At 38.5% G+C, this 27,368-nt stretch overlaps 1 protein-coding gene across 9 annotated transcripts in view; it reads left to right on the plus strand.

Moving 5' to 3' along the window:
- Positions 1–27,368, plus strand: part of KYAT3 (kynurenine aminotransferase 3) — an 86,995-nt gene that overhangs the window by 52,179 nt on the left and 7,448 nt on the right. For all 9 annotated transcript variants that reach the window (XM_030825091.1, XM_003260023.2, XM_003260024.3 and 6 more), the window contains 8 exons: positions 5,074–5,223; positions 7,915–8,001; positions 8,553–8,678; positions 8,774–8,894; positions 14,973–15,049; positions 17,030–17,119; positions 20,903–21,089; positions 27,156–27,229. In XM_030825091.1, the coding sequence (XP_030680951.1) occupies positions 5,074–5,223; positions 7,915–8,001; positions 8,553–8,678; positions 8,774–8,894; positions 14,973–15,049; positions 17,030–17,119; positions 20,903–21,089; positions 27,156–27,229 (912 nt within the window). The remainder of the gene's footprint in view (positions 1–5,073; positions 5,224–7,914; positions 8,002–8,552; positions 8,679–8,773; positions 8,895–14,972; positions 15,050–17,029; positions 17,120–20,902; positions 21,090–27,155; positions 27,230–27,368) is intronic.

Genomic DNA, 27,368 nt, shown 5'->3' on the forward strand with positions numbered 1-27,368 from the left:
TTCTGTCTTTGGTTCTGTTTATATGCTGGATTACATTTATTGATTTGTGTATGTTGAACCAGCCTTGCATCCCAGGGATGAAGCCCACTTGATCATGGTGGATAAGCTTTTTGATGTGCTGCTAGATTCGGTTTGCCAGTATTTTATTGAGGATTTTTGCATCAATGTTCATCAAGGATATTGGTCTGAAATTCTCTTTTTCGGTTGTGTCTCTGCCAGGCTTTGGTATCAGGACGATGCTGGCCTCATAAAATGTGTTAGGGAGGATTCCCTCATTTTCTATTGATTGGAATAGTTTCAGAAGGAATGGTACCAGTTCCTCCTTGTACCTCTGGTAGAATTCGGCTGTGAATCCATCAGGTCCTGGACTGTTTTTGGTTGGTAAGTATTGACTATTGCCACAATTTCAGTACCTGTTATTGGTCTATTCAGAGATTCAACTTCTTCCTGGTTTAGTCTTGGGAGGGTGTATTTGTCGAGGAATTTATCCATTTCTTCTAGATTTTCTAGTTTATTTGTGTAGAGGTGTTTCTAGTATTCTCTGATGGTAGATTGTATTTCTGTGGCATTGGTGGTGATATCCCCTTTATCATTTTTTATTGCATCTATTTGATTCTTCTCTCTTTTCTTCTTTATTAGTCTTGCTAGCGGTCTATCAATTTTGTTGATCTTTTCAAAAAACCAGCTCCTGGATTCATTAATTTTTTGAAGGGTTTTTTGTGTCTCTATTCCTTCAGTTCTGCTCTGATTTTAGTTATTTCTAGGCTTCTGCTAGCTTTTGAATGTGTTTGCTCTTGCTTTTCTAGTTCTTTTAATTGTGATGGTAGGGTGTCAATTTTGGATCTTTCCTGCTTTCTCTTGTGGGCATTTAGTGCTATAAATTTCCCTCTACACACTGCTTTGAATGTGTCCCAGAGATTCTGGTATGTTGTGTCTTTGTTCTCGTTGGTTTCAAAGAACATCTTTATTTCTGCCTTCATTTCGTTATTTACCCAGTAGTCATACAGGAGTAGGTTGTTCAGTTTCCATGTAGTTGAGTGGTTTTGAGTGAGTTTCTTAATCCTGAGTTCTAGTTTGATTGCACTGTGGTCTGAGAGACAGCTTGTTATAATTTCTGTTCTTTTACATTTGCTGAGGAAAGCTTTACTTCCAACTATGTGGTCAATTTTGGAATAGGTGTGGTGTGGTGCTGAAAAAAATGTATATTCTGTTGATTTGGGGTGGAGAGTTCTGTAGATGTCTATTAGGTCCACTTTGTGCAGAGCTGAGTTCAATTCCTGGGTATCCTTGTTAACTTTCTGTCTCGTTGGTCTGTCTAATGTTGACAGTGGGGTGTTAAAATCTCCCATTATTATTGTGTGGGAGTCTAAGTCTCTCTGTAGGTCACTCAGGACTTGCTTTATGAATCTGGGTGCTCCTGTGTTGGGTGCATATATATTTAGGATAGTTAGCTCTTCTTGTTGAATTGATCCCTTTACCATTATGTAATGGCCTTCTTTGTCTCTTGTGATCTTTGTTGGCTTAAAGTCTATTTTATCAGAGACTAGGATTGCAACCCCTGTCTTTTTTTGTTTTCCATTTGCTTGATAGATCTTCCTCCATCCCTTTATTTTGAGTCTATGTGTGTCTCTGCACGTGAGATGGGTTTCCTAAATACAGCACACTGATGGGTCTTGAATCCTTATCCAATTTGCCAGTCTGTGTGTTTTAATTGGAGCATTTAGGCCATTTACAATTTAAAGTTAATATTGTTATGTGTGAATTTGATCCTGTCATTATGATGTTAGCTGGTTATTTTGCTCGTTAGTTGATGCGGTTTCTTCCTAGCCTCGATGGTCTTTACAATTTGGCATGTTTTTGCAGTGGCTGGTACCGGTTGTTCCTTTCCATGTTTAGTGCTTCCTTCAGGAGCTCTTTTAGGGCAGGCCTGGTGGTGACAAAATCACTCAGCATTTGCTTGTCTGTAAAGTATTTTATTTCTCCTTCACTTATGAAGCTTAGTTTGGCTGGATATGAAATTCTGTGTTGAAAATTCTTTTCTTTAAGAATGTTGAATATCGGCCCCCACTCTCTTCTGGCTTGTAGAGTTTCTGCTGAGAGATCAGCTGTTAGTCTGATGGGCTTCCCTTTGTGGGTAACCCGACCTTTCTCTCTGGCCGTCCTTAACATTTTTTCCTTCATTTCAACTTTGGTGAATCTGACAATTATGTGTCTTGGAGTTGCTCTTCTCAAGGAGTATCTTTGTGGCGTTCTCTGTATTTCCCGAATCTGAATGTTGGCCTGCCTTGCTAGATTGGGGAAGTTCTCCTGGATAATATCCTGCAGAGTGTTTTCCAACTTGGTTCCATTCTCCCTGTCACTTTCAGGTACACCAATCAGACGTAGGTTTGGTTTTTTCACATAATCCCATATTTCTTGGAGGCTTTGTTTGTTTCTTTTTATCCTTTTTTCTCTAAACTTCCCTTCTCGCTTCATTTCATTCATTTCGTCTTCCATCACTGATACCCTTTCTTCCAGTCGATCGCATTGGCTACTGAGGCTTCTGCTGTCTTCACGTAGTTCTCGAAACTTGGCTTTCAGCTCCATCAGCTCCTTTAAGCACTTCTCTGCATTGGTTATTTTAGTTAAACATTTGTCTAATTTTTTTTCAAAGTTTTTAACTTCTTTGCCATTGGTTTGGATTTCCTCCAAACTACTCCCAGAGTAGTTTGATCGTCTGAAGCCTTCTCTCAACTCATCAAAGTCATTCTCCATCCAGCTTTGTTCCGTTGCTGGTGAGGAACTGCATTCCTTTGGAGGAGGAGAGGCGCTCTGCTTTTTAGAGTTTCCAGTTTTTCTGCTCTGTTTTCTCCCCATCTTTGTAGTTTTTTCTACTTTTGGTCTTTGATGATGGTGATGTACAGATGGGTTTTTGGTGTGGGTGTCCTTTCTGTTTGTTAGTTTTCCTTCTAACAGACAGGACCCTCAGCTGCAGGTCTGTTGGAGTTTGCTAGAGGTCCACTCCAGACCTGTTTGGGTGGGTGTCAGCGGTGGTGGCTGCAGAACAGCGGATTTTCGTGAACCGCAAATTCAGCTGTCTGATCGTTCCTCTGGAAGTTTTGTCTCAGAGGAGTACCCGGCCAAGTGAGGTGTCAGTCTGTTCCTACTGGGGGGTGCCTCCCAGTTAGGCTGCTCAGGGGTCAGGATCCCACTTTAGGAGGCAGTCTGACCATTCTCAGATCTCCAGCTGCATGCTGGAAGAACCACTACTCTCTTCAAAGCTGTCAGACAGGGACATTTAAGTCTGCAGAGGTTACTGCTGACTTTTTGTTTGTCTGTGCCCTGCCCCCAGAGGTGGAACCTACAGAGGCAGGCAGGCCTCCTTGAGCTGTGGTGGGCTCCACCCACTTCGAGCTTCCTGGCTGCTTTGTTTACCTAATCAAGCCTGGGTAATGGCAGGCGCCCCTCCCCCAGCCTCACTGCCACCTTGCAGTTTGATCTCAGACTGCTGTGCTAGCAATCAGCGAGACTCTGTGGGCGTAGGACCCTCCGAGCCAGGTGCGGGACACAATCTCCTGGTGTGCCATTTTCCAAGCCCGTTGGAAAAGCGCAGTGTTAGGGTGGGAGTGACCCGATTTTCCAGGTGCCGTCTGTCACCCCTTTCTTTGACTAGGAAAGGGAACTCCCTGACCCCTCGTGCTTCTTGTGTGAGGCAATGCCTCACCCTGCTTTGGCTCGCGCACCGTGCGCTGCACCGACTGTCCTGCACCCACTGTTTGGCACTCCCTAGTGAGATGAACCCAGTACCTCAGATGAAAATGCAGAAATCACCCATCTTCTGTGTCGCTCATGCTGGGAGTTGTAGACCAGAGCTGTTCCTATTCGGCCATCTTGGCTCCACCCCCGTCTATGTGTTTTTATATTGGTATAAGCACTGAGAGTGGTGTTGCACTATCATGAGGCTGTGGACATTGGTCACCTCGGGGATGGGAGTGAAATAATGTTGAGGAGCGATTGTAATTTTTTACACATCTTTGCCTAGTTTTACTTATTACATGAAGCATAAATTATTTTTGTATTTAAATTCTTAGTTTTAAAAGCACAAACACTTATCATTCTAAGAAATGTATATAGTGTTTATAGTTGCTTTACAGATCTCCTTTTGCTAGAATTTGTTAGACCTGCTATTAAAGTAAAATTCAAAGGCACTCAGTTTATTGCTCCAGAGCCCAAAGTGCTTTCAAACAAAGGCACATGACCTGCACTTGCACTCTTACTCTCAAGGGATAGAAAATCAGGATGGTACTTCAAAAGCAAAATGAGGAGGTAGATGCTGGACAGAAAACAACAAGAAATATTGACTTAAATACCAAATAAAACAAGGAGGGGGAAAGGGAAAGGAAGAAAAAAAAGGAAGGAAGGGGAGAGAACCTAGAAGAGAACTTAGGGAGAGCTAATCCAGGAGTCTTCAGACCCCCTACTTGCCTCAGACTGTACCTTCATAATCCCTTCACTTCTCTTATGAAAGTAGTTACCTTGGATAACCACTGCTGTCTTGACTGTCAATGTGAGTAGTGTCTCACTTCCTTCTAACATTTGCTATCACATCAACACTGATGTTCGTGTCTTCGTTGAATTTGTTTTTGTTCTGTCTCCCTAGTCCGTTGTTTGGCATAACCATCTCTCCAGCAATCAGGAAGAGCCAAGGAGGGGGTATACAGTTAACGTGGGTTCTTTTACTTATTTTAACTGGGAAACAAATCCAACTCTTTTCAATATGATTTAATTACTGTCAAAAAATATAAATGGTTGATTTTTATTCAAAGCAAATACTTTGAAATTATATAATCCCAAACCCTTTATTTAGTAAGAAGTTTTAATCATTAGCAAGCCTTCATGACGAATAGTGTGGGAATACTCTAAATGTAGGAAATTTTAAAAAAATTATTGCTATTAAAAAATATAAATTTTCTTTGGGTAATTATAAACATCAAATCCAAATTTTAAAAATTCTTACATTTTAGAGTCATATTACCTCAAACAGTAGGTCCCATATGTAAATTCAAGGTTTTGCTCTTATTTTTAATCCAACAGGGCCATCCATCACTTGTGAAAGCTCTGTCCTATCTGTATGAAAAGCTTTATCAAAAGCAAATTGATTCAAATAAAGAAATCCTTGTGACAGTAGGAGCATATGGATCTCTTTTTAACACCATTCAAGCATTAATTGATGAGGGAGATGAAGTAAGTATATTAACATTATCATAATACCTATATTAATCAATTATCATTTGTCCCACCTTTGAATCTTTTGCTTATATTATGCTCTTTTCTCTTTTTATTTTTAATTATGTTTTAACTATAATGCATGTACAGTAAAGTTCACAAATCTTAAATGTACAGCTGGATAAATTACTGTGTAAATTTCTGTGCAACTACAACCAGACAAAGATATAATACATTTCCAGTACCCAGAAAGCTCCTTTGTTCCTCTTCATAGTCTATATTCTCCCAGAGGTAACTACTCTTCTGTCTTCTATTACCATAGGCTTGTTTTGACTGTTCTTTTACTTAATATGAATATAATTATACAGTGTATACTCTTGGGTCTAGATCCATTCATTTATTTTTGTGTCTGTGAGATTCATCCATTTTGTTGCATGTAATTTATTCTTATTTTTATAGTCTATTTAAATAAGGGCAGATGGAAGGGACTAACACTGCTGGGGAAAAAGAATCTTTTGTTTTCATTGCTAAAATGACCTTTACTCTTAACTTGGTCTACAAGTTTTTGATCAATGTCTTTGTGTGCCCAGTAATTGTATAAGCCATCCCATGTGAGGATGTTTTTGTGTTTGTTTTTGTTTTTTTTTGAGATGGAGTCCCACTTTGTTGCCCAGGCTGGAGTGCAGTGGCGTGATCTTGGCTCACTGCAACCTCCGCCTCACGGGTTCAAGTGATTCTCCTGCCTCAGCCTACTGAGTAGCTGAGATTACAGGCGCCCACCACGAAGCCCAGCTAATTTTTGTATTTTTAGTAGAGATGGGATTTTGCCATGTTGGCCAGTCTGGTCTCGAACTCCTGACCTCAGGTGATCTGCCTGCCTCAGCCTCCCAAAGTGCTGGGATTACAGGCGTGAGCCACCACGCCCAGCTGAGAATGTATTAATATAATAGGAAGGTAAAATGATTTCTGCGATTTAGTACTGTGATGTATGACCAACTTTTGCACCTACCTCAGTCATCTCTACCCGTATTTCCCATTAGCATTCCAATAGCCTTGCTTTAATACTTTTTGCCTCTTTCATTTATTCAGAAAATACTGAGGATCCAATATATGCTAAGCACTGTGAGACAGAAGATATTTTAAAGATAGATTCTATGCAGAAGGTGTTCCCTGTCTAGTAGAGAACACAGACTTGCAAATGGATTCAGAGGAACATTATGGTAGTGACAAAAGGAAGAGGCAATCACCTCTGCTAAGTCTGGAAAGCTCCAGAGAGACTTTGCTTAAGCTGGGACTGAAGAACGAATATTTATCCTGATCTATATTGTTAATGTTCTGTGAACTCTCATAACCCTTTATCATACCACTTTTATGAAAGATGCTGCTATCTGCTTTGTGTTATGTTTTTCTTTTACAACTTTGATTCCCTCCACTATGCCAGACAAGATGTTTAAGGAAACATGTTAAGGAAGTTCACAGTTTCATATACATAATCTCCTTTAATCTTATAATATAGTTTTGTCTCATACTTCGATGTTGTTAATCCTTTGTTGCTTCTTTCTCTGCACTCTGTTGGGAATATTGTTAAGGCTTAGCCCTTAGCCTTCTTTTCTCTATTCTTTCTTCCTTCATTAACTTATCTACTATTTTGAAACCACATACATGTCACTTGCTGTCATACTGACCTATTTATTGTTTCTTTATAGCATTTATTACTATCTGAAATTATCCAATGTCCTTATTTGTCTCTCCGTTCATTATAAGCCTCTCTCAGTAGGATATAAGTTCTAGGAGAACTTTATAGCTTTACTGCCAGTGCCTAAAATAGTGAGGACTCAATAAATACTCTCAAAAAAAAAAAAGAGAGAGAGGAATTGTTCACATCATAAAAGTGAAGAAATCAAGGCGAAGAGTAGCAGGTACATTTCTCTCACTCTACTGCCCTGCCTCTCCAATTTATTTTCCTTTATTGTGCTCTCACTTTGTGTTGAGCTTTATATTTCCCACTAGAGTTACAAAGATAGGTTGTCTTAGTCCCTGAGAACTTCACAGATGAGGCTGAGTATGGTGGCTCAGGCCTGTAATCCCAGCACTTTGGGAGGCCAAGGCAGGCAGATCACCTGAGGTCAGGAGTTCGAGACCAGCCTGGGCAACATGGCGAAACCCCATCTCTACTAAAAATACAAAAAATAACTGTGCTTTTGAGAAGAGAGAAACATCTTTACTCTCAAGATAATGCTTTTAAATTAGCACTTTATACCAGGGAACATTACAGTGTTCTCTTTCCACATAGCCTGCTGTCTGTCACTGCTTATACATCACTTATATTCTAGATTTTATTTTCTAATTTGAAATATGAAGAAATGCTTAATCGTTTTGGCTGGAATATCCCTTTGAGAATGTGATAGTCCCATTCTCCAGGTAAATCTACCTATTCATATATGAAATTTTATATGTAATTTCAAATACTCCCACTGCATGCTTATTTATAGATCTCCCTAAGATACCAAGGAGTCCAGTTAAGACTACCTGGACAAGTTTGTCTCCGAAGTCTCTTCCCCTCGGATGTTAGCTCCACAAGGGCAAAGCCTGCCTTTTTCACTGCTGTATCCCAACACATGGTACAGTGCCTAGCCAATAGTAGGTACACAGTATTATTAACATGAATAAATGATTGACAGGTTGTGATCTTATTTGCTTTTATTGCAGGTCATACTAATAGTGCCTTTCTATGACTGCTATGAGCCCATGGTGAGAATGGCTGGAGCAACACCTGTTTTTATTCCCCTGAGATCTGTAAGTTTTCCAGTGTGGTTCATATGGCAACGTTTCAAGACTTAAGAAGTCTTGAAAATACCAATTACTTTGTCATGATAAAGTTTCTACTTTGATTGCATTTGGAGATTTCCCGTATATCTCTATTTGTCTAGTTGTCTTTTTTAAATATTTTCAACATAAGTAATACACTAAGGTGAGTCAGAAAATCTTCAGCTAGCCTTACAATATCAGACATGTTAACCGTAGTTATAGCTAGTTCCTGTGAAGGAATATTAACAGCAGTTAATGTTGACAGGGCTTATTTTTCCATTTAACAGGCTTGAGCATAAGACTTAGGTCTTCTTAGGCTCTTAAGCAGAACTACAGCCTAGTTATTTCTGTTTATCTTCTTTGTTAGTCTTTTTCTACTTTTTTTTCTGTTCCTACTCCAGGGAAGCATTTGTTGGTAATTTATTCAGTTTCCTTTGCCATGACTTACTTTGATGTTTTTTTCCTTATTAGGTTATTCGTTTTAAGACAGTAAACATGACTTAATTGAATTAAATTATATCTTCATTCTTCATGCTTAGAAACCTGTTTATGGAAAAAGATGGTCTAGTTCTGACTGGACGTTAGATCCTCAAGAACTGGAAAGTAAATTTAATTCCAAAACCAAAGCTATTATACTAAATACTCCACATAACCCACTTGGCAAGGTAAGCAAGTCTCTTATCTCCTTATACAGTCTTCTGACCTATCATTTTCTCACATGTTGAATAATTGGCTGTGCTCTTTCCTTTATTATGTGTAGGTGTATAACAAAGAGGAACTGCAAGTAATTGCTGACCTTTGCATCAAATACGACACACTCTGCATCAGCGATGAGGTTTATGAATGGCTTGTCTATTCTGGAAATAAGCACTTAAAAATAGGTACCAACTATAATATAGAGTCACAAATCTAAATGTGGTTGGGCACATATGGAAGAACTGAGTGGAAAGCATCCCAGACCAACTCTAAAATAGTCTTTGTAATGGGTATCTGTCTGTATGAACACTTAAAAAACAGTATTTAAATGAGCAATACTTTAGTGAATTGATGAATAGTTCAAAAGACAAAGAGTAAGAGATTTTGGATCATACTATAAAGCTATGATACCAGAGAAGTAGTTCTTTTGCCCATATATCCCTGGCTTCTTAGCAGAAATCCAGCAATTACTTGGTACATAAGACACAGGGAGCTTTCTTGTGCCTGAAGAGGTTCTAGATGGTCTGTGCTAAACAACTTACCAAAATGCCAAGTCAACAGAAAGAAATTACAGGGGTAGTCAGGTATGCTGCTTGGCCCTTGCTTGAGATTCAGCCATTACTACTGGGCTATCTCATGAATGCCATAGCGTCTCCTGGGGTAGTCCAAACCATGTCAACTATAGGATTACAAACTGGGCTGCAACTTTTGGGTCTTCACACCTCCCTTTCCTTTGCCTGGAAACACTTTTCCTCCAAATATCCACCTGGCTGCAAATATCCTTCGCCTCCTTCAGGCCTTTGTCCAATGTCAGTTTTCATGACCATCACATTGAAACTAGTTACACCTCTCCCTCCAGCATTTGCTTTGTCCTTTTTCTGTTTTGTTTTGTTTTTTCCTCTATAGTAAATATCAGAATCTACATATTTTACTTCTAAACCACAGTAATGGAAGGATTTTGTTTGTTTTAGTCTCTTCTGCATCCCCATTTTCCATAGAATCTTGTACATGGTAGAGAATTAGAAAGAAATTGTTGAATAAATGAAGATGAAAGATGAAAAGATTAAGGGAAGGATGACTAAAAAATGTGGCAGAAATAGATAAACTTTAAAATTTAGGCCAGGTACAGTGGCTCATGCCTGTAATCCCAGCACTTTGAGAGGCTAAAGTGGGTGGACTGCTAGAGTCCAGGAGTTCAAAACTGGCCCGGGCAACATGGAGAAACCCCATCTCTACACAGAAATTCAAAAAATCAGCCAGGTATGGTGGTCTGTGCCTGTAGTCACAGCTACTTGGGAGGCTGAGGTGGGAGGATCCCTTGAGCCCAGGCACCACTGGCTCACTGCAGCCTCCGTCTCCTGGGCTCAAGTGATTCCCACCTCAGCCTCCCAAGTAGCTGGGACTACAAGCACAGACCACCATACCTGGCTAATTTTTTTTAAGAAAAATAAAAATAAGAAATGTAATGCACTTATATATTAAATTGTTGCATTGTTGCATGTGCCATAATTATTCCGATAGTATATTACAAGTTGCTATAGAGATGGGAAGAGAGAGCAACTGTTTGAGGGGAATAAAAAAGGAGTGGCCAAAAGATAGAGAATTAGCTAAACAGAGAAATAGAAACTAAATTCCTAAAACATAAACTAGCATGTACTTAGACAAGGAGGTATGAAAGATCAAGATACACTTAAGAAAGGTAAATGATTACTGAAATTTTAAAAACAAAGAAGAAGAAAGGTAAATACGTTATTTCATTTTTTTTTGAGACAGAGTCTTGCTCTGTCGCCCAGGATGGAGTGCAGTGGTGTGATCTCAGCTCATTGCAACCTCCACCTCCTGGGTTCCAATGATTCTCCTGCCTCAGGCTCCCAAGTAGCTGGGATTACAGGTGCACTCCACCACACCTGGCTAATTTACTTTTAGTAGAGATGGGGTTTCACCATGTTGGCCAAGCTGGTCTCAAACTCCTGACCTCGTGATCCACCCACCTCGGCCTCCCAAAGTGCTGGGATTACAGGCGTGAGCCACCGTGCCTAGCCTTAATTTTTTTTTTTTCTGAGAGACAGGGTCTCGCTGTGTCACCCAGGCTGGAGTGCAGTGGCGCAGAACTCACTGTAATCTCAAACTTTTGCTTTCAAGCAATCCTTCTGCCTCAGCCCCCCAAGTAGCTATGACTACAAGTCTGCACCCCCTCATCTGGCTAATTTTTTAAAAATTTTTGTAGAGATAGCATCTCACTACGTTGCTCGGACTGTTCTCAATCTCCTAGACTCACGATCCTCCTGCCCTGGCCTCCCAAAGGGCTGTGATTACAGGCATAAGCCATAGGACCTAGCCTCAGTTTGATTTATAAGGGTGGGTTTTAGTAACTGGCATGGATCAGGGTGGAAAACTAGGGTGATTCTAAAGGACTTTGAATATGAGATAAAGAGTATAAACTTTGTTGAGGAGGTCAGTGGTTCTGAAACTTACTTTAGTGGCAGATCACCATGAGATCACAGTGTTCTACATCATGAAATAGTGATATTGTGAATTCCATCCTGAAAGTAATAGCAATTTTCCTAAAAGAAATTCAACAATTAGAAGCCAATATAAAAATCACACTTCTGTTCATACTTGTCCACAACAGAAAGCTATTGAAATAAACACATTTGAGTTTTTCTGATTTTGCCATTAATATGCATTTACTAAATGCTCATCTGTTTCACTATTGGAGCATCCACTATCAGATAAGTGGTAGTATTTGCTAAAGGCTTAAGAAAATTGTGTGGAAGAAAACTTAACATTGATTTTTTTAAATTCTGCACATTAATTTGATCACCAGAGTGCCAGTGAGCTTACTTTGAGAACTATTGCAAAAAGTGTAACAAAACAGGAGAATGGGTTCCATGACTAGATTTTTTTTTTTTTACAAAGATGAGAGCCAGCCACAGAGGAGGGTCTTAAGCAAATCAGATAACCTAGCAGTGGAGATGGTACATCGGGGCTATTTAGAAACTATAGAGTACAGCATTTGAAGGTGGGAAGAAAGCAAGCATGATACTAAGATTTCTAGCCTGAACTACTACTCAGCAGTGATGAGGCCTTTAACCAGTGTAAATATGGAGAGGAGCAGATTTGTATGGAAGGGCTGAGCAAAGGGAATTCCTGCTTCTCATGCTTTAAACTTGCTGAGTTTGGGTGTCTGTGGGACGTAGAAGAAAAGATATCTGGGGACAAGTGGAATTATAGGCCTGATCGTCAGAATCAAGTTATAATGGGATATATTTTTGGCAGTCATCAAAATGTTGGTGGTAGCTGGACACATGGAAGAGAATGAATTTTCTCAAGGGGAATATATAAACAGAGAAGGCAGCCAGAGATTTTGCAGGGTGTGACACCTTAATACACCAAAATGTTATCATGTGTTAAATTGCATCAGAGTCCACCATTGCCCATCTTGTCGGTGACCTCTGTCTCAAGTAATTTGAACTGTTTCCCAGTGGAAAATCAGATTAACATGAACAATTACTTTCTTGTTGTAATTAACTCAGTGTAGCAATATTCATCCCAAAAGATCACTTTAGATCATCTTGAAGTTTATTGTTTAGATCTACTCATTTTAAGCCCTTCAGGGTAAAGTATAACTGGTAACATTATTTACTAAAGATATGCAACAGTATTTACTAAAGATATGCAAGATATATATTTTGAACTTAGATTTTTTTTATTTGTAACGGCCCATAAAATTTAAATAAGACCAAAAAGTGGATACACTATTTCATTATTTAGAAAGTACAATTTGTTTGCATTAAAACTTAGATATTCTATCAAATACAATAGTCTTTGTTACATTAAAGATGCAAAATGGCTACAAAATGTCTATTACATCAATTTGCAAAGCGCAATAGTAGTTCCTTAATATATGATGTATCCTTTAAAGGAAGTGATAATCTGCATTGTACATCGTTTAGATTTTCTCTGGTCAAATAGAAAAGTGGGGCATGTGTCATAGTGTTCTTTTGGAGTATTTTGGAAGACCAGAAATGTCTCGAAAGTAGAAGGGATATAATTATTTATATCAAATTTTAAAGTATTCCTTCTTCAAGTGGACATTCTAACTATTTTTCTCATTTATCTTTTTGGGTTTTGTTATATTCTACAGAGAATAAAATTATAACTTTTCTGATTTATATACTTTTCCTACTGTTTCAATTTAGCAGGGTAGACTGAAATTACTTATACATTGTTTTGGAAATTTCTGTAGCTGTCTTACATTTTGGTAGGCACTTTACTTGCTTATGAGCAGATTACTTCAAGAAAGCAGAAGCTTAGATTCCCAGAGATGAGCATTTATTTTCCCTTTGTGTGTACCAACACTCTAAGAACAATACAAGAGCCCCCACTTGTGCTTCTGAAAAACAAGTGGAAAAACTTATGGGTTGCATGGAAAGAACTTCACAACGAAATTACTTGAGGAATCCAAAAAGCAGTATTGTGGGTGACATTGTCAGAAGAGTGACAGAATGGTAATTTACCAGTTATTACCAATGTCTAGCAAAATTTACAAACTCTTGCATTTTAGACCTCCAGACCTTTGTTACCTGCATTCTCTTAGCCCAAAATATCTTCATTCCCCTTCTCTGCCTGGCTACGGCCTATGTCGTCTTCTGTGTCTCAGCTTAAGAATTACTGGCTGCAGAAAGCCACCCTCAACACCCTCTTCTATTCTTGCGTCACCCTCCATGCCTCCTGCTATTACAGCATTTATCACACTGTATTACAATTGTCATTGTATGTGTCTCATGTCCCCACTAGACATTAAATTTTTTGAAGAATTGCATCTTATTCATTTTTGTTTCCTCTAGACCTTAGTCCCTAGCACCTGGTGGTTGCTAATGAATATTTGTTTTTTTTTGTTTGTTTTTTGTTTTAAACAATCAGTTTTTTTTTAATAGTTGATGCAAGCACTTTATGGTAGATAGAAAAGGATAAAGTAAAAAAGATAGCTCGTTTTCTTTGCTGCTGCCAAGTGTCCAGCTCTTCTCCCTGGAAATGCTAATGAATATTTGATGTATGAATGAATCAATGTCTTTATTAAAGATGTTAATCAACTTGAAAACCATTATACAGCCAATTCACATTATTCTTGAGTTCTGTATTTGCAAATTTGCCTACTTCCTAAAATATATGTGTAACCCCAAAATCAATAAAGGGGAAATTTGAGTCACCCTACACACATTCCCAGTTGAGGTCAAACAAGGCAACACTCTGCTTCTGTTTCAATTCACACTATAAGCAATTGTTCTCTATACAGTGATTTTGCTGTTTAAAATGGCCCCCAGCCTAGTGCTGAAGTGCTGTTTAGTATTCCTAAGTGCAAGAAGGCTGTGATGTTCCTTACAGAGAAAATATGTGTGTTTGATAAGTTTCATTCAGGCACAATGGCCATGAGGATATTAAAGAGTGATAGCTAAAAAGTACAGGGCTTCTTTTGGGATGAAAAAAGTGTTCTGAAATTGGTTATGGTGATAGTTGCACAGGTCTGTAGATATACTAAAAAATCACTGAATGGCATACTTTAAATTGGTGAATTTGTGGGATTTATATCCCAATAAAGTTGTTAGCAAAACACACGCACATACACACATACACACACACACGCACACACACGCACACATGTGCACACATGATTACTGGGTCCCACTCCCAGAGTTTCTGATTCAGTAGGTCTGGGATGAGGCCCAGTGATTTGCCTTTCTTACAAGTTGCCCAGTGATGCTGATATTGCTAGTGTGAGATCACATTTTAAGAGCCATTGCTCTAGGAAGCCTGGAGAAATACACTCAGAAAATAGGCAAAATAAAGGGGCCTAAACAATAATCAGGATCACAACCTAAGCCCTGCCACTGGCCTATTATATTGAACCTGCAGCCACTGCTAACACTGAACACTGAATGCTACAGCTCCTGTGACAGCTGCCACTTAAGGCAGTCAGGAACACTGCCTGCTGGTACCCCTGACACTCCTGCCCCAGAACTAATTTTAAAATTATGAAATCTATTTATATATTATTTTGGTGCAACATTACAGTGTTGTAATCTTTTCATCTGTGTTTTGCATTAAAGTTACATTATCTAAAAAAACTAGAAATAACTATACTGGCTAAACTATAATACAGTTATTTTCATTGAATTTATGTATCTTTGTTATGTTTTTAGATTATACTAAATGTGATTAATTGGAAAACAATATTTACCCTTTTTTCCTCCTCTGTTTAGCTACTTTTCCAGGTATGTGGGAGAGAACAATAACAATAGGCAGTGCTGGAAAGACTTTCAGTGTAACTGGCTGGAAGGTAAGATGAGTAAGAATTTAATTGCTTAAAAATAGGCCTGTATATTATTTATTTTTTGTTGAGTGTTTTGTGTTTTAAATGCTGGCCAGGCATGGTGGCTCATGCATTTAATCCCAGCACTTTGGGAGGCTAAGGCAGGAGGATCACTTAAGGCCAGGAGTTCAAGACCAGCCTTGGCTACATGGTGAGACCCTGTCTCTACAAATACATTTTTAAAAAATTAGCCAGGCAGGGTGGTGCATGCCTGCAGTCCCAGCAGCTTGGGAGGCTGATATGGGAGGATCACTTGAGCTCAGAAATTTGAGGCTGCTGTGAGCTGCACTCCAGCCATTTGGAGGCAGAACAAGACCATCTTTAAAAAAATAATGAAATAAGTAAACAGATAAATGAATAATTGCATACATATTCAGTTTATATAGATTTTTATACCTGGTGATCTTTGCTTATCTCTTGACTTATTTGGCTTTCATGTTGAGTTTTATCCTTTTTGAGACCTAATTATTTCTTTAACAGTAAGAAAAATTAGGTCATTTTCCCTTTTATAAGTGATCGACTAATGACACCTTTTTCTTTGCAAAATAGTGTTCAGATTGCTGCATATTAATGTAAAAGGAGAAAAAGTAATAGTAGCTAATATTTTGGCAGGTTCTAAATATATACCAGGTTCTAAATGTTTTACATATACTAGTTTCTTTCATTCTCATAACCACGCTATAAGGTGGATATGATTAGTATCCTCATTTTACAGATGACAAAGCTAAAACACAGAGAAGTTAAATGACTTGCCTGAGATTACCCCGCTAATAAATTCAAGCCAGTATGGGAAGTCTGGCTCCAGAATTCATGCACTTAACCACTGTATTATTTATTACAATAATTTATCCAGTTAAAACCCAATTCTCTTCCAGCCTCACCTCTCCTGAACATGGGTAAGAAGCAGGGAGCATCGGCCGGACGTGGTAGCGCATGCCTGTAATCCCAGCACTTTGGGAGGCCGAGGCGGGTAGATCACCTGAGGTCAGGAGTTCTCGACCAGCCTAACATGGTGGAACCCCATCTCTACTAAATACAAAAAAATTGGCTGGGCGTGGTGGCACATGCCTGTAATCCCAGCTGCTTGGGAGGCTGAGACAGGAGAATCACCTGTACCTGGGAGGCGGAGGTTGAGTGAGCCGAGATCCGGCCATTGCACTCTAGTCTAGGCAACAAGAGCAAAACTCCATCTCAAAAAAAAAAAAAGAAGATGAAGGAGGGAGCATCAAAACAAAAATTAGGCCTGGAGAATCAAGTCTATATGTTTTAATTACGAGTCCCTTAGGCCCTCTTTCAGAGTTACTTTAATCTGTAATTCAAACAAGCTTTGTTACCAGTTTTTAATCTTCCAGAATATCAGAAGTAGCAAATTAGAGGAAAGGAAAAGGCTAATAATGATTGCAGGCTGTTTACCTTCAGAAAGGCAGAGCTTAGTGATGAAAGCAGAGTTTAATGATTCCATTTGGAAGCTGTTCCTTGAAAAGGACACCATTGAAATGATTCTAAGTACTAATACTGTACTACTTTCAGAGTGTGAACTTTTTTTTTTTTTTGAGATGGAGTCTCACTCTGTTGCCCAGGCTGGAGTGCAGTGGTGTGATCTCAGCTCACTGCAACCTCTGCCTCCTGGGTTGAGGTGATTCTCCTGCCTCAGCTTCCCAAGTAGCTGGGATTACGTGTGCCCACCACCATGCCCAGTTAATTTTTTTATATTTTTAGTAGAGACAGCATTTCACCATGTTGACCAGGCTGGTCTTCAACTCCAAACCTCAAGTGATCCACCCACCTCGGCTTCCCAAAGTGCTGGGATTACAGGTGTGAGTCACCATACCCAGCCAACATTTTAGGATTGCATATATTTAACAATTGCACTAAGTTTAAACTGCTGTCTCAGATTTGTTATATACAATTAGATTTTCTGAAGTCTTTTATCTTTTCCTTTCCCAGCTTGGCTGGTCCATTGGTCCAAATCATTTGATAAAACATTTACAGACAGTTCAACAAAACACGATTTATACTTGTGCAACTCCTTTACAGGTAAGTGTTATAGTAACTCAGGGTAGAAGCATGGTCTTTTGGTGAAGGTATTACTTTTATATTGCATATTTGAATTGACTTAATTTTCTTGCTATCCTTCTGTTGCAGGGCCTTCTAATATAATTTGGAATTTGGGGAGCAGATACATATTCACTGTTTTCAGGGATGGTTTGGGTTTTTTTTAAACACAATTATAGCTGTGTTAAACATTGCTGGCAGGAATCTAAAGTGCTACAAATTCTGTGAAGGACAATGGCAACACCAAACAAAATTACACATGTGTTTGCCCTATGAAAGCAATCCATCTTCTAAGAATTTACCCTAAAGTTGTGTTTTAGTCCATTCTTGCCCTTAGGTAAAGAAATACCTGAGACTTAGTAATTTATAAAGAAAAGAGGTTTACTTGGCTCACGGTTCTACAGGCTGTACAGAAAGCATAGTGGCTTCTGCTTCTGGAGAGGCCTCAGAAAACTTACAATAATGGTGGAAGGCCAAGAGGAAGTAAGCATGTCTTACATGGCTGGAGCAGGAGGGAGAGAAGTGGGGAGGTGCAACACACTTTTAAACAACCATATCTCACAATAACTCACTATCATGAGAACAGCATCAAGGGGATGGTGCTAAACCATTCATGAGAAACTACTCCCATGATCCAGTCACCTCCCACCAGGCCCTACCTCCAACATTGAGGATTACAACTGGACACTAGATTTGGATGAAGACACAGATCCAAACCATATCAAGCTATCTGCACATTTAAGAAGTTATGTACTTACCTGGCTATTCACTGCAGATGATTGAGGATAATCCATTATCATCTACAGACAATTGATTACATAAACCGTGATCTATCCAAACATTGAAACGTTATATGACCATATTAAGTTTCCTACTGGTGCTATAACAAATTACCACAAACTTAGTGACTTAACACAACACAAATTTATTATCCTACAGTTCTTCAGCTCAGAAGTCTGAAATGGGTCTTAAAGGGCTAAAATCAAGGTGCTGGCATTGCTGTGTTCCTTCTGAAGGCTCTAGGAGAGTCTATCCTCTGCTTCCATCAACACATTTCCTGTGGCTTCAACCCTCCTGCATCCCTTTTTCCCTTATAAGCACATTTGAGGTAACATTGGGCCCAGTGGATAATCTGTCCAATTAATTAAGGATAATCTCCTTAATTTCAATCACATCTGCAAAGTTCCTTTCACCATGCAAGGTAACATATTTACAAGTTCTGGGTTTTAAGACCTAGATGTCGTTGGGACCCATTACTCTGTCTAGTGGCTGCTGAAGAGAAAAGAAACAAGAAAGAAAATAGGGAAATACTATAATTACTGTACTGAGATAAAAAAGATTTCTAGAATACATCACAAAGTAAAAAAAAACTATTTAAATATTATTTAATATTTAATATTTTTAATATTTATTATGGAAATAGGGATTTAGTTACCATCATTCTATGGATAATCAAAATGCTGAAAAAAATAGTATTTTTCTAGAAGGCAGTTAAAAGGGCAAAAGAACCAGGCACAATGGCTCACGCCTATAATCCCAACACTTTGGGAGGCCAAGGCAGGTGGATCACCTGAGGCCAGGAGTTCGAGACCAGCCTGGCCAACATGGTGAAACCCCGTCTCTACTAAAAGTACAAAAATTAGCTGGGCGTGGTGGCGGGCGCCTGTAATCCCAGCTACTCAGGAGGCTGAGGCAGGAGAATTGCCTGAATCCAGGAGACAGAGGTTGCAGGAGCTGAGATCGTGCCACTACACTCCAGCCTCGGCAACAAGAGCAAGACTTCGTCTCAAAAAAAAAAAGAAAAGAAAGAAAAAAAAGATGTTGATAGATATGAAGAAGAAAGATAAAATAGGGAAGAGGAAGGATATAAAGCTCCAGGTGGGAGATATACGGTGTTAAATAGGGTAATCTTTGAAAGCCTCCCTGATAAGGTAACATTTGAACAACTAACTGAAGGGGATTAAGCAGCCACATTGTTACCTAGAGGAAAACCCCTTTGGACAGAGAGAACAAGTGGAAAGGTCCAGTGGTAGACAGCCTGGCTGGCATGTTAATATCAGAGAACAGCACAGAGACTGGAGTGGAATGATTGAGAGAAGAGTAGGAAAAGCAAAGATCAGAGAGGTAGCTGGGAGTCCAGTGGAGCTGGGCCATGCATGTCCCTGTAAGGACTGAGTGAGATAGGAAGTCACTAGAGAGTTTTGAGCTCAGGAGTGACTTGGTCTGGCTTGTGTTAGCAAACGGACTCTGACTGTCTCATTGAGTGAGAAAGCTGTTACAGTGATCCAAGAGAGAAATGCCAGTGCCTTGAACCAAGATGGGGATGGTAGAAGCAGTAAAAAGTGATTGGAATCTGAATATATTTTGAAAGTAGAGCCAACATTATTTGTCAATAGGTTACATATGGGATATGTGAAAAAGAAAGGAGTCCAGGATAATGCGGTAGTTAGAATGGATGTTTGTGTCTCCTTATACTTTGAATTTTCTAAGGCAGTATCTCCTATAGTAAATGAACAAGTTGCCAAGAGAAAAAAAAAGATATAGCTAAGAATGCAGAACATCTTTTTCTGAACCCTCTTATTCTCCATTTCAGCTAGGTGCTCTGTTTTGTCCTGGGACAACCATGTTTGGTTCCAGGAAACCACAGATTTCCAGGCTAAGGATCCTTATTTTCCAAGATTTTGTAGTACTGGAGATTTATTACTAACTCTGTTTTACTGCATTCTTTTAGCATAAAATCTTCTCTGTGATCTTGCTCCTCTCTGTCTCCAGTCTCATCTCTTGCCACACAGTCTCTCTTACCTGCCTGATCCTTAATGTCTTAGTTGGACTGGGTGGCTTATAAACGACAGAAACTTATTTCTCCCTGTTCTGGAGGCAGCAAAGTCCAAGATAAGGCACCAGCAGATTTGGTGCCTGGTGGGGACATGCTTCTTCATGGATGGTACCTTTTGCTGTGTCCTTACATGGTGGAAGGAGCAAGCTAACCCTCCTTTGTAAGGGCACTAATCCTGTTCCTGAGGGCTCCACCCTTCTGCCCTAATCACCTCCTAAAGGCCCCACCTCCTAATACCATCACCTTGGGGTTTATGATTTTAAGATACGAATGTGAGAGTGGGCACAAACATTCAGTCCACTGTACTTAACAACACTGGCTTTTTCCTTGGCCCAGTTTGCTGTCCTGGCTCTTGAAAAAAGGTAGAGGAATTACTGTAGATGTTCCAGAAACTCATTTCTAGTCCGTCTTACACTTTGACCACCTTCCTGGCATATGAATAATTCCAGCAAGGATTTCCACACCTATGGAGAATAAGAAAGGCACATTTCTCCTTTGCACAGTAGGTGAGCTTTCATTCCCACTCTGTCCCCAAATGTAATGGTGACAGGCTGACTACTCTCTGGTTGTTCTTCTGACTTAGATTTAGCAAGTCATTCTACAACTCACCTCAGCAGAAAATATCTTAATGTCTTTTTGTTTCCAAGCAAGCCACCTTTATGTAACAGCTCTTTTTCAATTTGAATTTTCAGGACTCATTCTCAGTTCTTCTGAGATGAGATTTAATCATTTAGGTATAACTGATTCCTCCATTAACCTCATAAACCTACAGAGTTTAATATAGCTTCACAGGAATTCAACTGTTATTTCCTGAGTGACTTCTTTGCCAAAAATTTTACTCAGATCATCTCTATTTATTATACCAATAAACTAAGCAATAAATAACATTGCCATATTCCTTTTCATATTTTTTAATTCTTAACAAACAGGAAGCCTTGGCTCAAGCTTTCTGGATTGACATCAAGCGCATGGATGACCCAGAATGTTACTTTAATTCTTTGCCAAAAGAGTTAGAAGTAAAAAGAGATCGGATGGTATGTTTACTTGAAAGTGTTGGCCTAAAACCCATAGTTCCTGATGGAGGATACTTCATCATCGCTGATGTGTCTTTGCTAGGTTTGTAAAGGCTTTTATTATTTCAACCATACGGAAACTTATGTGTGAAATTATATCAGAATTATGGAGAAAAGATTGGTGTCAAAGCCACAGCAGCATTTTATGTGTGGAGAAGGATGGATTTTTGCAATGTCTACATTTTCTATAATTTTCTTTACTTTTAGGTCTTTTACCTTAAATGTGACCATTGTTAAATTGTGTTGTTCTAGTTAGTCTATTAAACATAGGATTTGCTATCACTCTCTTCTGGTGTGTAATTTTAAAACTTAAGTGTGTGAAATAATATTATATACTCAGTGTTCATTTGAGTAAAATTGTAGTTTCCTTTTTACTTAACAAGATATACTATTTCATTAGAAAAATATCTAGAAATTTTGAAGCTATCAGGGAATATTTGCCATTTTAGAATGTACTGAAATAAAATAAATGGGAGAATAACACTTATTGAGGGTCTACTTTGTGCCACGTACTCAAAACACCCTTTTGAAGAAAACATTAGCTCCATTTTTGCAGGTAAGAAGATTTAGAAAGTTTTAAATAGCTTCCCTGAAGTCACACAGCTAGATTCTAAATAGTTCTGTTTCCAAAAAGCATTGGTTTTTATATTACCTAAAGCTGTTATATGTAATTCTGACATGCCATACAAATCTAAAGTTAGAAGCATGATAATGTGTCATATATAACTTTTCTTTAAAAAAAAATTAATAATAGTAAACCTTGAAGCCTAATTTATCACAACAGAAATTACAGCCATTCTAAATATAGCTTTAAATGTTTTAAAATTTTATTACAATGAAGTTATATGCCAATGAACTTGAAAAACTGAAGTGTTTTATTTATACCAAATTGTATAAAGCTGGAAAGAGTAAAGGAAATTTTCAATTATATAACAAAACACTGATTATATTTTTTAACTTTACATCCTTCACATAGGAGTTTGTTTTGTTTCATTTTGTTTTGTTTTGTTTTGTTTGAGGCAGGATCTGGCCCTGTCACCCAGGCTGGAGTGCAGTGGCATGATCTCAGCTCACTGCAACCTCTGCCTCCTGGGCTCAAGCCATCCCGCCACCTGAGTCTCCTGAGTAGCTGGGAACACAGGCATGCACCACCATACCTAGCTAATTTTTAAATTTTTTTTAGAGACGAGGTTTTGCCACATTTCCCAGGCTGGTCATGAATTCCTGAGCTTAATGAGTGATCCACCTGCCTCGGCCTCCCAAAGTGCTGGGATTACAGGCATGAGCCACTGGCTGAGTTCTTTCTTACTATAAGCATTTGATGCTAGCAATTTTTACTTGTAATAGTTCATTATCATCTTAGCAAATTTCAGAAAAGTAAGGTGTTATGATTTTCCTGTAATTTGATCTTCAGGTCTGTGTCTCTGGAAAGGGGCTATAAACTCTAGCTGTTCCCTGATGGGGCTCCAGGGGGAGGTCCTGGATGTTTGCAGTGTGCCTTTCACGGGCTACTTGTTTATCCTGGCAGATGGCCTGATGTTAAGTGTCTGACCCATGACCAGACATCCCTGGAAACTGGTTTATACTGGCAGACACCCTTGTGGCTCTTGTCTGACCTGTATCCAGTTTATTTCCACAGAGATAGCCACTCTCTAGGAGGAGGAGAGTTAGGTTCCAGTGTGTTGGTCAGTTGGGACACAGAGGAGGCAGCAGGCCTCCCGGGACCAATGGGAAGTGAGGAGTGGTCCAGGATATACACACTCAACCAGGAGGTGGGGAACAGAGAGAGAGTGGGATCTGTGGGCCAAAGCCTTTTTGGGGCCCAGGGTGTTACCCAAGCAGCTTTCCTGCAGAGACTTCTAACAGATGGGTTTAGAGCAAGCAGGCACAAGCTCACGGTGTCAGGCTGTGACTGAGAGGTGGTCACTGTGGCATATCTAGGCAGTCCATGAGGAGGGTGGGGGTCAGTGGGCAAGTAAAGTAGGTTGTATCTAGCTGTCCCACAGTGAGGTGCTCGCCAGGAGGTGGTTGTCTTAGGCAGATATCGGAATCAACTACACTGAGGAACTGTGAGGAGGAAGAGAAGTGGAAATTGTGTCAAGGGTGACTAAGCCCTGCTTCTGGTATAAGAAAGACCAACTTATATTCATAATGGATGCCAAGGCAACATACAGTCATAAGAATTCATTACATGAGGTTTGGCTCAAACTGAAACACTCTCCTTCCTTTCACATTAGCTTATTTCTTCATTTGTTGTGAGAGAAGAGGCTTTGACAAGCAAAGATTCCCGCAGTCCTATTGCCGTAGAGCTGTATTTAGCAGGCTCCCAAGCTCTGTGCTTATATAAAACCCCTTAAGGTGTTCTAGACTCTGAGATTTGGGAAGTGCTTTTTCTATATTGAGTCTAAATGTGCAGTTCATTTTATGAAATGATAAAAAGAAATATTAGCACAGTTGTCATCACTTATATTTTTGCCTTTGAATCATAAATCCACAAGATTTCCATATGAATTATTATTTTTTTAAAAGAACATTTATACTTTATATGCTTCCAAAAGGAATGTGAGCCTACTCCTATTAATAGTTTTCTATGCAGTAATATATAAATAGAAATGATTGTATCTAAATCAAAAATCAATGACACATGGCCAGTGCAGTGACTCCTGACTGTAATCCCAGCACTTTGGGAGGCCAAGGCAGGAGGATTGCTTGAGCCTGGGAGTTCAAGACCAGCCTGGGCAACATAGTGAGATCCTGTCTCTTAAATTAAAAAAAAAAAATCAGTGACACATAGGAGGGGAAGAAAGCAAATATTTCAGTCACCTAGGTTCACATAGTATTGTAATTAGCATTAACTTGAGACTAAACTTCCTGACAGTAAAGGCAAACAGCAAAATGAAATTAGTTGCATAGTTTTTGAATAAAAGGAAACTTAGCTTTTTAGATAAGAACAATTCTTTCCTGGAACCAAATTTTTCCAGATATGAAACTCGATTTATCACATTGTGACATTAACTATCAAAAGAACAGTGATAAAACTCAGAATATTACATTAAGCTCCTAATTAGTTTCCATTTCTTTCCTCAGTCAATCCATTCTATATGCAATACTAATTTAGGTCTTAGATCTTGAACTAGTGTGGTGATAATAGGAGCAAAAAGGATTTTGGTTAGGAAAGCTTTTCTGATAATGAAAAGATTTTTTTTATGGTCTTCCTTCACTCATGTGGAAAAATGTTAATGTCCACAAAACCTTCCTACATATAAAGAAATTTATGTTTTGTTTTACCTTTTCATCTGCTTAATTTGCAATGTGATAATTCTTCCATATACTAAAAGTTGGCCCATAAACTAGAGATAAAAACAAAAACTTATTTAATCGTAGCTTGAGAATAAAAGTAAACCATAATATTCATGAAAATAGTAATTACTTCCCTTTACAATTAATAGTAAGGGCTGACTAGTTAATATTTATTGAGAATTTATGATACAGTATGAATTACATTAGGAGCTTTGCAAATATATTCTCACAAAAGCTGTATGAAATTGGTGCTATTATATCACTATTGACAGAGAAGAGGAGATAGAGAATCAAGTAATTTACTGAAGTTAATCAACTAATAAGTATCAAAGCTGGCCTCTGAATCCAGTAATTAGAAGACAAGATTTCAAATGAGATTATTACAGTTTTCTAGTGAAATAATAGGATCCAAAATTATGGAGGAGATAGTAAGAATGCAAAAACAAATTTGGGCCTTCATAGATTACTTAAATATGCTCACACATTTGATTTAAACTCTTACTGTCAATAAAGAAAGACTTTATTTAGTTCTCTTGAGGATGTCTGGCTGAGGCATGTCAAAAGAAATAGATTCCAACTTCCTTCTGATTATAAAACCTTTATGATTGTATTTATTCCCTTCTTTCCTTTTTCAGCATCATGGTATTACATTACTTTTTTCTGGCAGGGCACCATGGCTCATGCCTGTAATCCCAGCACTTTGGGAGGCCGAGGCGGGTGTATCACTTGAGGTCAGGAGTTTGAGACCAGCCTGACCAACATGGTAAAACTCCATCTCTACCAAAAATACAAAGATTAGCCAGGTGTGGTGGCACATGCCTGTAATCCCAGCTGCTCAGGAGGCTAAGGCAGGAGAATTGCTTGAACCCAGGAGGTGGAGGTTGCAGTGAGCCGAGATCGTGCCATTGCACTCCAGCCTGGGTAACAAGAGCGAAACTCCATGTCAAAAAATAAATAAATAAATAAATTCCTTTTGTCTAAGCTCTACAAGAATAAATGAGTAGTACAGTGTCAATTAGAATTAGTTAATAATCCTCTTCTACTCCCTTAGGTGTTCACTCCTTTCTCTGGCTACCTGTGTACCTTCAATACACTGCTGTTGTATACCTGTCACATGGAATTTTTACATAATTTACAATTAGACTAAGTTTTTTAGCTGGTATTTTTGTTAGGGCCAAACCTGAATTACATATAAATACCTTGAAATAATAATTTAACTTCCTTATCTGTAAACAGAGGATTATCATTACCTCTCAGAATTGTGGTAACAACTAAATGAGATGATCATGTAACATGCTTAACCAATAATAAGTGTTCAATAAATTGCAGTTTGTTGTTAGCATTATTACTTGGAAATTTTATGTTCTCCTTAAAACACGGGAGAATGGAGATTAAAATACCAGGTAAAAGGATATTAGGGCTTTGTTTTAAAAATACAGGTGAACCTTTCTTCAGTGTCAAAGGTTTTACATGATTAATTTGAAAAGAACCACTAGTATTTAGTGTATAGAAGAAAGAAGTAAGATATCATTTTTTTTCTTGTAAAAAATGATGAGTTCGTGTCCTTTGTAGGGACATGGATGAAACTGGAAAACATCATTCTCAGTAAACTATCGCAAGGACAAAAAACCAAACACCGCATGTTCTCTCTCATAGGTGGGAATTGAACAATGAGAACTCATGGACACAGGAAGGGGAACATCACACTCCGGGGACTGTTGTGGGGTGGGGGGAGGGGGGAGGGACAGCATTAGGAGATACACCTAATGCTAAATGACGAGTTAATGGGTGCAGGAAATCAACATGGCACATGGATACGTATGTAACAAACCTGCACATTGTGCACATGTACCCTAAAACCCTAAAGTATAATAAAAAAAATAAAAATAAAAAAAAATAAACATTCATGGTTCCTATGCAAAAAAAAAAAAAAAAAAAAAGAAAGAAGTAAGATATCTGCCTCAATTTGTTTTCAGCAATAAATTATAAAATTTCTTGGATGACGATAACCATCAACATTAGTTGCTTTAGGGCATTCAAGAAGATCGAAGAGTACAAGTCAATAAAGTTGAAACAATATGAAATGTGGATTGCTGAAACTGAATGCCAGAGATATATCTTGCCCAGACCTTAAAGCAAGATTGAGGCAAGAGCATGTAGGAGTATATATTTGACTTTTTCAGAAATTTAAAAAACAGTATAATATATGGGAGCAAGAGAAGAAAAATAAAAGTAGCATTTGGAAGATCTAAACAGATATCCTGTATTTATAAATAATGCATAATATTAATTTATTCATTCAACAAATATACTTTTTGTCACTTATGTGCTAGACACTGACCTAGGGGTTGGGAATACAATAGGTTACCAAACAGACACTTTACTTTTGTGGAACTTATAGTCTAATGAGTGGCTATGTGGCAATATAATCATTATTGATGAATACTTATAAATTTAGCAGTTATTTCCTTAGTAATGATCATAGAATCTTATTTCTCAATGGAAAGGCATCCCTCCTCTGCCCTTCACCTTTTCTACTCTCTTCCTGTGCTGAAAGCTGCATGTATAAGCCTAATCACCCTGATGTATATGTGAGTACTGCCTTAGACTCTCAGTACAGCTCTGTGAATTCACTTCCCACCCCACCATACAGTGTGAGACTCCAGCATATTCTGTGACTATGTTCTGAGAAAATTCTAAACCAAGCTAATTTAAATAGGAGAAAATGTTGAATCTTGACAGACTTAAATGAAATACATGTTGCATCAGAAGAAATTCATAGGCCACCTAATTTTCATTGTGGTTTTAGATCCAGACCTCTCTGATATGAAGAATAATGAGCCTTATGACTATAAGTTTGTGAAATGGATGACTAAACATAAGGTAATGTTTATTGTTCTTTGCAAGATTCTATTATATTTTATAGTTAATTTATGAAGGAAATCTGCTGGTATGCTTTGAAATCGATCAAATGTAACATTGTTATATGATACTCCACTTGTGGCTTTTAAAAGCATTTTTC

Source organism: Nomascus leucogenys, chromosome 12 (genome assembly GCF_006542625.1).
Source record: "Nomascus leucogenys isolate Asia chromosome 12, Asia_NLE_v1, whole genome shotgun sequence".
NCBI classification, from domain to species: Eukaryota; Metazoa; Chordata; class Mammalia; order Primates; family Hylobatidae; genus Nomascus; species Nomascus leucogenys.